Here is a 16906-nt window from a genome sequence, read left to right as displayed (position 1 = left end):
CTAAGAACTACATAACTATCTGTGTGCAGTCAGATGCTGCATCATGCATCTCTGAGTGAGAACAAAGCAGCTCTGGAGCACAAAAACGACACACAAAGACAATCTCGCTCCATCTACACGGTAATAACGCTCTCTTTATCTGGATCTCTTCAGCCAGATACAAGGAAATATCACAGCTTTTACCCAAGCAGAACTAAGTGAAGTAAATGATGAGAGAGGAGAAAAACACTGATACTTACTATCCTTCTATTAGCCAGGTGCATTTGGTCTTGTATTTATAGTTTACTGGTCCATCTGTGAGAGAGCCTGACAGGTCTGTTAACCTGGAGGACAGAGAGGGGAAAAGACACAAGTTTAGTCTGATATTCAGTAACAGTGATTAAAAAAAACAAAAACTAAAGAATCAGCATTACAGTCGGCCTTTTTGTGGCCTGGTTCTGACTTTCAAATCAGCCTCAATTTAGAGTTGAAACAGCTGCTCCTCCAAATGATATCTTGTGACACCCGGAAACAAAGAGATCCATTCTCACATCAGGGAGATCAGACAGATCATGAGACTAGTTGTAGTTGTAACAGGACTTAATGTTTGATATTTTGCCATTAGATCCAGAATGATGTATTGCTCCAGTGATGGAGGGCTACAAGAACACTATTTAATCTGTAATAAAAAAAAGCTTTGTTCCACATCTATCATCCGAAAAAGCAGAAAAACCTTCCAAAATTACCTACATTAAGCATGGAATAGTTTTGAATGTCTTCTCAACAAATTGGTTGACCACATGATAAAACAGTGGAAAAACTGAAATCATTAACATTTCATGAAAAATGTCTCCGTGTCCACTAAATCAGTGCTGGTGCTCAGAGGTGCAACAGCTCAACTGTAAATGTCATTCACATCGGGCACTTTCAAATGATTTTCTGCTCCCTCTGGCATATTCCATCACTTTGAAAACTCACGTACCGCATCTAATACAATGAGTATTTGATAGATCTCCTTTAAAGATGAGAGGTGATGCTAATTAGATTTCTACCTAAGAGGGTCAACAGAGGACAGTTTGCCTGGATCTCTGCTACACTTTTTAATCCTATGTCAGTAACTCAGCCTCTCTCTTTCTTCTGGTTTTTAATCCATTATCAGAAGGTTAAAATTTGTGATTTTAGGGCAAGCTTTATACTGTTACTGTGGCTGAAATCAAAAGTCTGGATGTTACCACACTTCACTGCTGCTGAGGGCTGAACAAATCCACAATTCATCCTGTCTATAAGGAGCCTCAGGCAGGTTTTCTGCAGACTTGCAGAGAGTCTGCTTGGGGTGCACCGGACTTCACTGTACCTATAATTCATTACGATTCTGACGTGGTGTTGCAGTTCTTCTATTCTTCTCTATAATTAATTCATGAATAAGGGCTGTAAAATGAATAATACCTAATTTCTGCAGCGCTAGTATGGTCCTTACTTTACAAACATGTGGTTGAACAAGTGGTCAAATTAGCAGCTTTAAAGATTTTAAATATTGTATGTTTGCAGAATTAGATTAGATTAGATTAGATTCAACTTTATTGTCATTGCACATGTCACAAGTACATAGCAACGAAATGCAGATAGCATCTAACCAGAAGTGCATTAGGCAGTAATTGTGAATCATATTGCAATATATACAGGAATGAATTGTATAAAAATGTAGCATATATATATATATATAGGTATAGATGTGATTATTGTCAACATGATGGTCACAGTGCAAATGACTGAAGTCTGTGAGAGCTCAGTCTGCAGGTCCAGAGGCTGGACATTTGGATTCAGCCTATTTCTTGTTTCCCCTGCATGCTTCCAGTGTTTATGCTAAGCTAAACAAACTGTTTTCCGGCTCTTAACTTCACAAACAATACTGATCTTTTGCCCTACCTCGCTGCAAGGCAGCTAATACATTTATTCACAAAATGTAGAGGAACTGTAATTGCAGTTAAAGTGTTTAGGGTGAGTTAAGTCATTCTGATCGCCTCGAGCACAAACTGGACTGTTGAAAATTTGGTTCACTGTTGGAATGAACCGTTCAGTTCTTCAGAACAAGACATTGTTAGTGGCAGAGCGTACTCTGGGTACACTCTGCCACTGAGGTCACCAAACAGCCCAAGCTCTAATTTAACCAATATTAAATTAAAAAATCATTTTTTTGCACTGTAAAAATAAATGTTTGTAGAAATAACAGTAAAACACTGTCAAATTACATTAGAAATAGGGCGTAAAATTAACTTTTAATTACCGTAAATTAAAGAATAGCACAAAATGTTTACTACAAAAACTGGAAGAAACGCACAGTTTTGCTGTAAAAATATAACATGTTCATGCAAAATTTATGGTGAAATACCATGATGTGTGAATGAATGACACAATTACCCTAAAAATAACGGGAATATTCAGTCTCAATTACAGTTTTTGCTGATATTTACATTTAAAGTTAGAGTAGAAAACCCACTCCCTGTCATTTTTAAGGTGAAGTTCTGGCAACCACAGCTGCCAGTATTTTACTGTAAATTGAAACAGATTATTTTTTACAGTGTAATTCATATAGAATTAGAATGCAGTGCTTTCATTGTAGTTTTAGGTTGGATTTATGAATGCATCCCGTGCTATTCTACCTGATATTTAGAAGAAGAAGAGGAAGAAGAAGAAGAAGAAGAAGAAGAAGAAGAAGAAGAAAAAGAAGAAGAAGAAGAAGAAGAAGAAGAAGATTTTTTTGTTTTTGATTTTTAAACAGCACTTTATTTACAGTTGGCACATGTCAAAACAAACAGTTACTTTTTAAAATTAATTTAAAAATGATGCAAATTCTAGTTCTCCACTGTTCATCCAGTACAAAAGCTCTTTATGAGCCCACTGTTGTGCAAAAACATCTAAGTTTCCTGTGACACTGTGGAAGCAAAACTCCAGAAGAAGAAAAAGAAGAAGACGTATCTATTAATCCCTGAGGGAAAATTCATTTCTAACACACACACATACACACACACACACACACACATAAATGCCCGAAACACACAGACATGCAATCAGGACCTATATGCATAGGCGCCCCGAGCTGTTAGAGGTTCCAGTCCTTTGCTCAGGGACACATTTTTTGGTGCCTGGAATGTAAAAATGTAAATACAACTCCTAAAAACCCTCAGCAACCCTACCTGCTGCTGTTTGACTGACAGCTGACAGAGATCTGCTGCTACACCTCAGGCATTATGTGCATCCTGCACTCCATCTAAGTAGATTCCTCTGCCTGCCCTTGCTGCTGCGTGACATACGGCTCAGCAGCACGGCCAAAAAGAGAACAGCCTCATTTATACATCACAGACACCACTGATGCAGCATACAGCCCTCCCTACATTATTTAACTTTGGGTAAGTGGAGGTTCTTTGCTCTTTTAGATTGATAAAAATAAACCTCATGTGTTTCCTTTGTCTTTCCTCATGCCGTGCTTGAAATATAGTGAACCCAATGTTTCTGACGCCAATGTTGTAGCAACAGAAGCAGAAATACAGGTATCAATATATTAGAAATATGCAAATACATAGATATATATTCAGAGCGAGCAGGTGGCAGAATAACAATATTCCTGCGAGCAGATAAAACATGACATCGCACTCATGTCAAGGTAAGAAAGTGCACGTTACTGTTGTCATGGCGACCCCAACATGACATATTCATCTGGCAATTGAAATAATCACATTGTTTGTGTGTGTGTGTTTGTGTGTGTGTGTGTGTGTGTGTGTGTTTGTGTGAGGTGCCAAACATCGGTCACACCTGTCAGTCAAAGTAATCCCATTCCACCGCTGCAGCGAGAGAGGAGGTGAGAGAGGACACACACACACACACACACACACACGCATGAACACACTTCCACACAAGCGGGTGTTGAAGACATCGCAGCATGCCTCGGGTTGGACAGTATGTTACTGTGTGTGTGTGTGTGTTGTGTGTGTGTATTGTGTGTGTGTGTGTGTGTGTGTGTGTGTGTGTGTGTGTGTGTGTGCCACTGTAGGCTCTGTGGTCACACTGGCACGCTGCCAGGACAGACAGGCAGAGAGAGAAAAGTGTGGAGTAAAACTCATTTTCATTGTGAGTTCTGGGTAAGAAGGCGTGTAATGATCTTTTTATTTGGCCAAACTACAATGTGCTTTATAGAAGCTGAAAAGAGCTAAAACCAGCTACAATAAAACACAAAATAAGATCATATTGAACTAATTTGATAAAAGTGCACTGCTCCACTGAAACAAGGCGTACTGTATTTGCTAAGACATATATCAAATAGGGTACTGAATTTATGTTTTGGTCACTCTTTTGCAGTATTCAGATCTTTTACTCAAGTAAAATAAGTCATACCCAAGTGTAAAAATAATCTGTGACAAGTTCTGACATTTAAAAGTGTACTTAAGTAAAAGTAAAGAATATTGATTGCGCCTAATCGACAGGGGATGTAATGGAAGCGTCCCAGCTGCGGCTCTCCGCTCTGCAACGCTATTAATCCGTAGCAGTTCTATTTTTGACCCAAGCCGTTACTAAACCGCGTGAAGCTCAACAGAGCAGATTGCACCAGACAGGAAATCCTACACAGACTCACATCCCTCCACACCCTTTCAAAATAAAACAATGTAGCCCAGAGGTAGGCAACCTGCAGCTCCAGAGCCACTGGGCTCTTCAGGCCATCTGCAGTGGCTCCCTGTGGCTTTGACCAAAACATTTATACGAAATGAAACGGTTATTTGTTTACGTTTTAATTTTTGTTTAAATGGTAAATGGACCTGCACTTATATAGCGATTTTCTAGTCGCTTTGCGACCACTCAAATCGCTTTACACTACAGACTGCTCTCATTCACCTGTTCACACACACATTCATACTGGTGGCAGAGGCTACCCTAAACGATGCCACCTGCCACCATTGAGAGTTCATTTACATACCAATGAACGCAGCATCGGGAGCAATTTGGGCTTCAGTATCTTGCCCATGGATACTTCGACATGTAGGCTGCCATAATCAGGGATTGAACCACCAACCCTCCGATCAGTAGGCGACTACTCTACCAACTGTGTAGAAGATTAACATTGGTGTAGACCCAAAGCAATTTATATTCTTTGATTGTAAAAGTGTGCAGCTTTTTAATGGGACTAAAACATTTTTTTTTTTTACTTTTTGGTCATCTTTAATGTGCATCATTGCTTACAAAAGTCTACGGCACGGCAACTTAACCTCTACATTTTGGTTTTAAGTTTCCCTAGCTAGGCTAGCTTTCGATTCCAAATCTCCTGAGATATTTCTTCAGTGTCAAGCCTCTCATTTGCACTTTGGTTTTCACTGCTTTCTGACAAAATCATATTGATAAATGCTCATTATGACCTATTAGTGAAGCTGAATTAACAACACAAACAATGGACAGAATAGGGACAGAATACCTTGACATTCTTGGCTACATCATCATAAAGTGTATATATTCTCAAAACTTTATTAATCATTATTTATTTTTGTTGTTATAATCTGTAGAGTAATCAAGTTTTTGAAGGTTTTGTTTGCATTAAAGTCCCACAGTAACAAACAACTTCTGCAAGGGTTAAATTTGTGTTTTTTTCAATGGAGTCTGGTGGGTTAGAACAGCTTTAGTTACGTAAACAGTGAGGTAGAGCAGGGAAAATATTTGATCCATCCTCAGCAGTGCATTCCTTACTTTCTACTGTAGTTAATACACTGACTGTGGATAAGAACCTCATACAACCCCACTTCTAAAAATCCAAACTATCCCCTGAATGGTGGCATATTTGTGCGTCCACTCAGTCTTTCCAGCCCATGAGTGATGATGTGAGTGAGGCTAACTGACATCTGACCGCCCTGCCTGACTCTGGCCCAGATAGTACAATGATTTGGTCGTTCTTTAAGCATTTGCCAACGGATCTAAACGGGAACAAAGCAGCCTGTGAGTCAGGAGGCAGAAACACAAACCATCATCATCACCATCATCAGTCAGAACACGAGATTAAGAGTGTGTCGGGCCAAATGTGCTGTTGCTGTGGAATGAGAGAGAACGGGAGAGCAAACAGATTGCAGCGCAGCCGGACACAGGCCACAGTGAATGCTAAAACCCTGCCAATACAACACACACACACACGCGCGCGTGCCACATTGAAAGAAGGTAAATAAATAAATCTATAAGTGATAAAGAATAAGCCAGCCCTCAGGCTATTTTGTTTTTGTTTCCTCTTTTCTATCAGGCTCTCCATCTTTCTATTCCTCCATCCATCTCTCCTATCAATCCCTGATGATCACAGTTTGATCCTCTGGCTCTAATCCCAGATTAGAAGACAAATATTCATGTCATGTTGCTGTAATGCCTGATTCAAATGGTGATAATATTGATGATGACGATGAAAGTTCGGTTTCAGTTTTTCTTTCTGGTTTCTTGCTGCTCATGATACAGTTTAAACACAAGATCTATTGTCTCCTATCCTGTCCTATTACTGAAGGAGTGTTATTAATGTTTATATTTGTCAACAATAAGGCCACATTTCATATCCCATTTAATAAAAGATTAAGATTAAAATATTGAAATGAATAGGATGCAATGTGCTTACCCCAAAAACACCCAAAATGAATAAAAACTAAAGTTGCTGAGTGTTGCATGTGCACACTTCCACTGTTCACAGGAAAACCAAAGATGAATAAAGACTAAAATGAAATATTGCACATAATGCAGATGATGCATGAAATGGTGAAATGTGAAATGGTTTCTTTGCTGAAGTGGTTTTCTATATTCAAGAGGAAGCAAATGCTACATCCCAACAATGATGTGCAAATCGTTGCTGCTTTGCATGTTCCCCACAGTTCCACTTATTGGCCTGCACACACGCTGTGGTTTCTGCACCATCAAATCTATGGTTGTCAATGTAGACGTGCAGAAAGTGCGTTCCCAAGCCCCCTTTTTTTTCAGGGTGCAACGGCTGCATGCATGTGATGAGGAACAACCAATCACAGCCGGGAGATAAATATGAGCGTATGGTGAATATGGAGGAGTTGATCATTTTAGTGTAGGGCTTTATGATCTGTCTCATGGACAATATTTTAAACGTCATTGAAAAAATGGCTAGAAATCACAGAGGAATCTTTATTTTTCCCCGTCTTGAAATGCCAGGCAGCTAGGCCGCTAGCTCCTTAGTTACACTGTTGTAAGAAAACATAGATGCTAGGAAGCCAAAGGTTGCTGCAGGGGATGAGCAGCAGGAGAACGGGCTAACTGGCAAAACTCCTGGCAGAAATGCAGGAATGCTTCCAACAGAGACTGCAAGCCCTCTTTCAGAGTTTTCACAGAGTAGCACTCCACTGATGAGCCTCACGTTTTCTAGGCTGTAAAAGACACATAAGTGATGCATCCTCTTCCCTGGGCTATGTCTTCTCTTTTCTCTACTAGCCTTAAGTTATAATAAGACAGCTAACTAGCTACCAATGAGTGTCAGTCATGTATGTGTGATGTAAGCACATTTAATATATAACCACTTGATGATTTGACCAAGTAAGACCAAGTTATTTTAGATTTGTGTAGGAATCCATTCATCCATTAGTCCACCTTTTCTTAAAAAAAACCTTTATTGAGAAGTTCCAATTACAGTGAGAACATTAATCTTGGGTAGAACAAAACAAAGTCTGGCATCACAAATTGAGAAAATAAATAAATATGAGACAAAGTGAATGAAGTGCATAAGTCAGTACAGGTGTAAATTAAACAGAATAATAAAATAATTAAAAAGGAAGGAGGAAATGACATATTACATTTCTCCAAATATTTCTTGAATTATGTTAACAGTATGTATACATTTGTTATTATCAATTATTTTTGATACATTGAATTATATAAATAATACAATATATTCAATAGTATGTGGAATTTCACCATTAGAATAATCAAATTAATTAATTAAGTGTTGAATTTGCCTATCTTAATTGCTATAATATAAAAGTATATCTATGGCTTTCAAATTAATTTGTAGGTTAGAATATGAGGTGATGTAAACTTCAATTTTTTTTCCAAAAATTCTGGGAAAAATGACATTCAACAAAAAGGTGCCTGATTGTTTCTAAATACTTCCAAAATAGGTAGAATATTCCAATAACTACTTAATTATCAGAGTTATTAGCTGAATACTGGAACATTATTATTTATTCTCTCTGAGCCAACACTTGGCCAACCATTACAGCAGAACTCTACAAGGTAAAGAAAGAGAATTTAGACAAAGTCTTCATGTGGCTCTCCTAATGTACTGCTTGGCTAAGTGAAAAACTATGTGAGAGCAGAGTGACGATGCAGAGAGGCTCAGGCCGGCTATGAAAACACGCAAAAAGTAGATCCCATTCATAGTTAATGAGGAGCTGACTGGAGTGGCCTCCAACAGCCCCAACAAACCGCCACTCCACACAGCTCGCCCATTAATCCTCCAAAAAAAGCCTGGCACAGAGAAGACAGGCATACCTTATGTGCACACTTGCAGACATGAGAACACACACACACACACACACACACACACAGAAACACACTTGCATCTAGTGGAGGTTATAAATGGTGACCAGAGAGAGCAGACAGTCTGGGAGTTCACAGCATGAGGCCTAAGAAAGTCACATCTTTTTATCGACACACACACACACACACAGGGGAAAGGCATGAAATAGGTGATGGTGGCCGAGGCAGAGGAGGCAAGAAGGCAGAGACAGATGAAGAAGAAAAGACAGAGAGAGCAGAGAGATAAAACAGAGACAGGGACGAGGGGATGAGGTATGGAGGAAGAGAGTCCGGCTCCCCTTTGAAATATTCATCTGCTCCGGGTGAATTATTGATGGCGTACAGAAGACAGATGCATGAGGGATAGACAGACGAATGGACGGAAAGAGAGTAGGAGGGATAGAGAGAAAGAGAGGAGAGATAGAGCCCCATGTCTGCAGGTAATAAAGCTACAAATCTCTTGTTTTGTTTTTCCGCTGTCATCACCTTCAAAATGCCAATCCGACTTTACTGTCACACACTGCAGCCTTGGAAAGACTTTCTCACAAACCTGTTGTTTATTAGAACAATAAAACTCAGACAAAGGCGGTAAAAATAATCCTTATTCTATAATATTGTGTTGACTATATCTGCCTTTATTTTCAGCCATGACACATTTTGTTATCTCTGCCAACGAGGTTATGTTTCAGTTTGGTTTGTTTGTTTTCTCTGCCTGTCAGCAGGATTACAGAAAAACTACTGATTGTCATCAAACTTGGTGGAGGCGTGTTGCAGAGGCGATGGAAGAGCCATAAGTATTTTTATAAGGCGGATACATAAAATTATGTTTCACTTTTGCTAACATATTGTGAGATAGGGACTTGTCTTAGCAGTTAGAGTTCTGCACTCTCAAAGGTTAACATATTATGTCTGAAACTGCTTAATAACATCAGTAATTAAAAAGGCAAAAAGCCGCCAACATAAATAAAACATGAGAGAAAAATAGGATGGAAGAATTAAACATTCAGATCGTATCATAAAATATGAACAAAAGCTAATGGATGTTCATATTTTCCTCAGTAAGATAAACAATCAGCGATTCGTCAAAGGTAGCATTTGTTATTTAAAAGTCACAATATAGAATTATTACATGCATTAGTCGTTGATTTGACGTTAAATGTCGGCACAATGAAGAAATAATTGTTGTCCCTCAGTTTTGTGCTTTTTCATTGATAAACCAACATTTCACCATAAAGAGACAGAGAATAATGCTAAAATACAGATTAAATACAGATCTCTCTCTCTCTCTCTCTCTCTCTCTCTCTCTCTCTCTCTCTCTCTCTCTCTCTCTCTCTCTCTCTCCTCCAAAACAAATAGAATCTCACTCAATTGCACCCTTTTGGTCAAGAAGGTTGGCGAAGATAATAAAAACAGGGATTTATTCATCTTGTATAGTGCCGAACTTTAGTTGACCAGATGCTTTGGTTCAAAAAGAGACCAAACTTTTCTGATGATGTCAGTGTTTGACTCACAATAAAGGCCAAAATGTAGCCTGCAACAAACCAGGGTGAGGCTTGTTTTCAGCCAACCAGATCTCCAACCTAAACGACAGAATAGACTGTTTGTCAATGCCACCCATAACTACTCATATCAGCGTTTGTCAAAATGGCACACACGTCATTATACATGCACGTACGGTTCACTGTTGTAAAAAAGGCTGCAGTTTCTGTGAATTTAGGCTACAAAACCACTGGTCTAGGTTTAGGGCCAAAAAGTTCCCGATTAGGCTTTATAAAGTACAGTTTAAACAGGAAATAAATGTAGGTAAAAGCTGGAAGTGAAGTAGTTACAAGGGTGACGTGAGCTACAGAAGCTAAGTAAAAAACAGAAGTTACATAAAAAGTAATTTACTATAGACATTTAGAGCTTTACAGACATGTATATGTATCTGTGTGTATGTGTGTGTGTGTGTGTGTGTGTGTGTGTATCCTGGGGGAAGGTGTGTGTATATATTAGATATATGCATTTATTTATTTACTCATTTTCGTTTATTTTTCTTTCTACCACCATGATTTTGTTTTTCGGTTATTAATGCCCCCCCCCCCCCCCCACTTTCAAGTCTAAAATTATCAAGGGTTAAAATGAAATTTGATTGAATTTGATTTTTCAGTTTAAGGTATCATGTGTTTTGTAACAATGTGAATTATTCAGTTAATGTAATGTATATAATGTATACATAAAAATAAGCCTTGGGGCTTCAGCCTAGTCCTTTTTCGGTTGCTGTCTGATGGATTCTTTTGTAAAAACATGATTTTATGTTGTTTTTTTGTTTTTTTGTTACCAAAATAAAGCATTTATTAATTCATTCAGGACAGTATCAAACGTAAATATGAGTGATATTTTGCTGCGCACACAAACACCGTATGTTGTCTTTGTTTAGGGGAGACCAGTCTGTTTCAGCAGAGCTGACTGCTGCAGTTGTTGATCACCCACAGTCGGTACACAGGAGTGAGGAGTCACCAGTCTATGGTGGTAGAAAACACAACTGTCAAAAAATAGGATTTTCCAAAATTATGAATTACTGCAACCATGAGAGGTCTTTGACCCTGCAATCACAAATGTGCACAAAAAAAGCCGGCTGATGGGTTCAGTAATATGTGAGATTAGCTGCAGAAAGAGACACACACAGGACCAAACGCATGATCCCCCAGGCTTAAACCCTGCTGGAGATAATAATGCAATCAAATTAAAAAAAATCATGTTTTATGAGATAGGAATGACTTTCACTCATCTGCTCACTTAAGTTATTTTGGTAAAAGATAAGATAATAGATGTTAACATTATTTCAAAGGAAACTGAACTACACAGCATATCTTTATCTCATGGAAGTTAAACAGTAGATGCAGTGTTTTCTACATAATTAGAAATTATAAGTGGTTAGTTTCAGCAGCCAGGGGGGCAGTTGGTTTGCCAACCACCAATAAATAAGGAAGATAAGTAGGACAGCTGACACAAACTTTTCATCCTAAAAACAAAACTCACATGTGATCGCCTCGGCTTCGTAGTAAATCGTGCATGGCCTGTCAGACACTAGTGGCTTTGTTCGTCCATTTATATTAATCACATTGTCATAACGCTTATTTCTGAAGTTGGATTTAGCGCCGTGATCTTCACAGACAAGCCCATTGTCAATAAGTTTGTGAGTATTTGTGTGTTAGAACGGGAGAAGGGTGGATTATGAATGAGGTTGCTTTTTACATTTTTCACCAAATATACCCGAGCAGCACCACACTGCAAAAAGGGTGTGTCTAAAAACAAGAAAGAAACACTAAATCTGAGGGAAATGATCTCGGTGCATGGACAGATAATTTCACTTGACAAGATTTCTTGAATTTAGATTGTTAGATCTAGAAATAAGTATGTTGAACGCTTAAAAAAAAAAAATTAACTCTTAAAACAAGATAAACTTTAGATTTAGAAGTGTTAGATAACTTATCTTGTTTTGAGAGTTAATTTCTTATTTTGAGCATTCTACATGCTTATTTCTAGCTATATTTAGCGACTTTTCAGACCCCCTTAGCGACTATTTTTTTAAAAAGCGACTGGCAACAAATCCAGTGACTTTTCCTGGTGTTATTGGAGACTTTTGGAGACTGTTCTTACTCTTCTTAACGAGCCGCGGGGGGCGGAGGCTCTTCTTAACGAGCTGCGGGGCCTGGAGGCTCTTCTCAACGAGCCGCAGGGGGCTGGAGGCTCTTCTCAACGAGCCGCAGGGGGCTGGAGGCTCTTCTTAACGAGCTGCGGGGGCTGGAGGCTCTTCTTAACGAGCCGCGGGGGCTGGAGGCTCTTCTTAACGAGCCGCAGGGGCTAGAGGCACTTCTTAACGAGCCGCGGGGAACTCTTGGGGCAAGGCCTCTAAACTGACTATTTATTAGGGCGTGATATTTAAATTAACCCTATCATAATAGGATATCTGCACTGGTTTCTATGTTTGATTGATAAATGAGCAACAGTGAGATGATAAAAGCTGCAGTCTCTAATTTATAACAGGAATAAGGAAGATACAAAGAGGGTGAAGTAGTTAGTTGTCTTTTCCACACCTCAAGTTACAGAAACTCATCTTTACATTCCCTTGCTGCTTCATGCTTTCTGATCTGTTTTAGCAACAACCTTGTATCTTGTTTTAAGAGTTAGTTTGTTATTTATTTATATAAATCTTGTCAAGTGAAATTATCTGTCCATGCAGCAAGATCATTTCCCTCAGATTTAGTGTATTCATCTTGTTTTTAGACACACCTTTTTTGCAGTGCAGGCTTCTAGATAAAGATGAGAGACACTCCTTGGCAGTCTTGGACTTAGACAACTACAACTCCCATGAGGCTTTGCCAGAAGCTAGAGGTTACCTCAGAAATCAAGCATCAGCAGCTTTAAGATTTAATGGGCTTTAATGGAAACAGTAAGGAAATCAAATTACACTGATATTAGCTTTTAAGGAGTCACAGCCGTGATGTTTCCAGACGATGCACAGTGACACCCAGACTGTCTCGCTCCCTGACTGAGTTAAGTGGAGCGTCCAGTCCCCTTAAAGAAAAGAAGAAAATGAAGTTTAACTGACAGGTCAGTGTGTCTTACAGGGTGCATGGAGGGGGGGAGCCTTGTTGTATTGATTTCCTCTATCCTAGTCCTCCGCTATAACAACACAGACATTCAGTCAGCGTGGTGACACATTTACACAAGAGAGAAACACGTAACAGAAACAAGCACAACCACACATACAAAGACTTCCAGTGACAGCCTGCAGTCAGCTGAGAGTGACATCACTTCTGCCAACAAAAAGACATACACATGTTTGTGTTTAACTTCCACTGACCCTTTAATAATCATACTGCACGTCTGTTCTCACACGTTATTGTAAACAGGCCCGTTAGAGGAGGGAGAGCTGTGCAGGAGTGACTTCACTCTGCAAAAATGTTCTCCCTCATGTAAAAAGACGCAAATGTTTGAAAGAAATAATCATAAAAAAATCACAAGCTTGAAAGTCCTCCAAGAATAATACCACTCCCTGACTATATGGTCTTAGCTGACCATATTTAGAAAATACAGTTGAAGGCGGTGACTCATTCGAATGAGCCGTATAATTCACAGCTATGCACAACACTGTGGAATTCCTCTCAGGCCAGTCAAAACTCTCCCTGTGTTTAATCCACACTCTGATCCTTCTTATCTGCCTGTGAAGAATTTTTGTTTCTTGGCACTCCTCTACTTCCTCCACTTAATCCATCCTCCAAAAGACATTTAATACGCCTAATTAAAAGTGACAATGTTGCTCAAAAAGGCACAAACAGTGAACAAATCATGAGACTTGTGCCGCATTTCTTTGTGTCAATAAAATGTTTAGAAAGCTGCGTTCAGCTGACACACAGGCCTCTTCTGTTCAACTGTGAATTCATAAATAGCTGCTGATTTTAATTCTGCACATGTATTAAGTTAGCTCGAGGAGCTGCAAATATTAAAGTGGAAGAAAGTGAACACCCTGCCACAATGGGATTTGAACGAAAGTTCATTTTTCTGAGCTAACAGCAGAATGAAACATGTGCAGCGCAGAGAAGCCCCACCTGTATCTTTGTTATACAAAAGAAAAATAGTTTTACCATCCTGGCTCCATGCTCTGTAGTGGAAATGTTGACCCCATATGATCCGAGTCGCAGCCTCAGGTAGGTCGGGCCCTTCTGGCCGCTCTAAAGTCGAGGCTCTAATCTAAAGGTGACCGTGCCCGAGGAGATAAGGCTGCAGAATCATTGACTTCTTTAGATCTTTCTTAAGACTCATTATTAAAGATTTTACATGATGTCGTCTCCTTTGTTATTATATTTTTATTGTTTATTGTCTATATCAGGGATGGGCAACTTAATTGCTGGAGGGGGCCACAATTTTTCATGGACACTACCACAGGGTGCAATTCACCAGATATGATGAAACTGCAATTTTAAATATGTTTTTCATGCTCAAATGCATGTTTAACAGTATAACTAGGAATACAAAAGGTTTGAAGCAAATAGAAAATAACCACATACTGTGATTTCTTTTTTTTCAGTGCAAGAACACGGACCAACATTAATTGCAGGAAGTAATTTTGTGCATTTTTACACTGCACTTTTAATATTTCATGCTCAAATGCATTTAGTTGTACTGAGGGCCACTTCTAGTGAGGCTGCGGGCCTCCAGTTGCTATATTGCTTCTAACCACTGACTAGCATTTTTGTGTTTGCATATCCTGAATTTTTTTTTTTCTCTGATAAATATTACTTGTTCATTTGCCTGCTGTCCATTATACTTTTGCATCTTTGTCTTGTATTAATTTTGCCCTAATGTTGTCTTTCTTTAGCCTTTTGTTGTTCTTTGGTTTTGCCTTCTGCTCTTGTATGGCTCTGTCTGTCAAAGCACTTTTTAAGGGGCTATATAAATCAAGTTTTATAAAGTAATTATTATCATTTATTGCTTTCTGTCCAAGGTATGAAACCAGACTGCAGTAGGTGGTCTCACATATGCCTTATTGTAAAAAGCCTTTCATTGGCTCCCTGTCTGTTTTAGAATCAATTTTAAAATTCTGGTCTTAACATTCAGAGCCTTACATGGCCAGACTCCACCCTACATATGTGACCTGATACAGCCCTACACCCCCACTCGGGCTCTAAGGTCTACAGATCAGAATCTGTTAATGGTTCCGCGGACCCGTTTTCGAACCAGAGCTGATGGAGCTTTCCAGGCTGTTGCTCCCAAGCTTTGGAACAGTCTCCCTCCCTCACTGCGCTCAGTAGATTCTGTTGTCACTTTTAGAAGCCAACTGAAGACATTTTTACTTGTTCGGGCTTTTGATTAGTTGCTTTGGGACTGCTATGGTTGTTTAAATTGCTTTTGTTTTGGTCTTTTAATACTTGTATGTACATTTTTATGTTATGTTTATGATTTTTATGTGAAGCACTTTGTGACTTCTGTCTGTGAAAGGTGCTATATAAATAAAGTTTACTTACTTACTTACTTACTTACCACTGCAAACAATTACAGGTGGCAAACTAAAGCACAATGCAAACCTTCATAAGGACATTATCCTGTAACCATTTGTACGGCCCGTGGGTACATTGCAGCGAGGGCATTTCTTGAGTCTCGATCTCACTTTATAAAATGTTGTTGACCTGCTATCTCCCCCTAAACATCCGCTGCCCACAACTCCCTATTGTCAGGAAAAACAGCTTATTAGCTCTAAATATAAACTACAAAAAAAAAAAATCATAATTCTGAGATCATGATGGCGTTTCATTCTGACGGGAACATGAATATCTTCACAAAATTCCTGGCAATCCATCCAGTCCTTCTTCGCAGTCATTTAGTGATGCAATTTCTCATGAAGACATTTAGTTATTCTACATTTTTTGTTTCTTTTTTTGTTGAAACCAGTTCCATGGCTCTATATTCCAAGAAAAAAGCACTGGCTTTAAATTATGAGTAATTTGTTATTATCTAAAAAAAACGACAGCTCCTGTGATGTCTTCATGCATGGCTGCAATCAAATTATACATTTCTGTGACTTTTTTCTTCATTATGTATAATTTCCATTCACCCTGTTCTCTAATGCCCTCTTGCTTTGACCTTCCTATACTTATAAGACCTCCTTAAAATTAACTATAATCTATATGTATTATTATAAATATCAGTGTGATTACAAGGAGATGTTCTCACTTATGGAGATAACGTAAACTCTGCTGTGAATTGAATTTGTGTGGAAGGTTATATAGCATCATATAATTCTCTGAGCCACAGACCAAATTTCATACATGTGGTGATATTATTCAGTGTATTTTGATAATCTGTAGATTCCATAAATCTCTAGCTCACATCCCCGGAGGAAACAGATTAACACTGTTCTCCACAGTAACCTCTGAGCTTTCTGCCGCACCACAGCTGCCTTTTACAACAATACAACATACATTATTTCACATGCAAGCCGCCGGTGTTATCTTGCCACTCGCAGAACATCCAGTTTCCAATTTCCACACCGTTTATGTTTGTATTAAGTTCAAACGGTCGTCTGATAAAACAGTAAGTGATATTATCTGTGACACCTCTTGAACGCCGTGCAAAACTCTCACCGCGGCTCAGACACACAGCAGATAGCAGCAGAAGTACATAAAGGTGCTGATGGATAACCAGACAACCCCGAGGTGACGGCTGCATTGTTCACACCGACGTGCATGCACACACACACAAGCGGTGCAGGGGTCCCCGAGCTGGGGCTAATAGTGAAGATTGAGAGATCTGTGTGGTGTGTGTGTGAGTGTGTGAGTGTGCATGTGTGTGTGCGTCAAGGGAGAGCAAAAAGAGGAGATGAATGGCCAACAATTGAATA

At 39.1% G+C, this 16906-nt stretch overlaps 1 protein-coding gene across 1 annotated transcript in view; it reads right to left on the bottom strand.

Annotated features, from left to right (window-relative positions):
- atrnl1a (attractin-like 1a) overlaps window positions 1–16906 on the bottom strand; it is a 380138-nt gene that overhangs the window by 336989 nt on the left and 26243 nt on the right. Inside the window, exon 2 of the mRNA XM_059359919.1 lies at window positions 240–323. Coding sequence (XP_059215902.1) covers window positions 240–323 — 84 coding nt within the window. The remainder of the gene's footprint in view (window positions 1–239; window positions 324–16906) is intronic.

The sequence above is a fragment of the Centropristis striata genome, chromosome 20, assembly GCF_030273125.1.
Source record: "Centropristis striata isolate RG_2023a ecotype Rhode Island chromosome 20, C.striata_1.0, whole genome shotgun sequence".
NCBI lineage: Eukaryota > Metazoa > Chordata > Actinopteri > Perciformes > Serranidae > Centropristis > Centropristis striata.
This window is presented reverse-complemented; position numbering and strand designations above follow the sequence as displayed.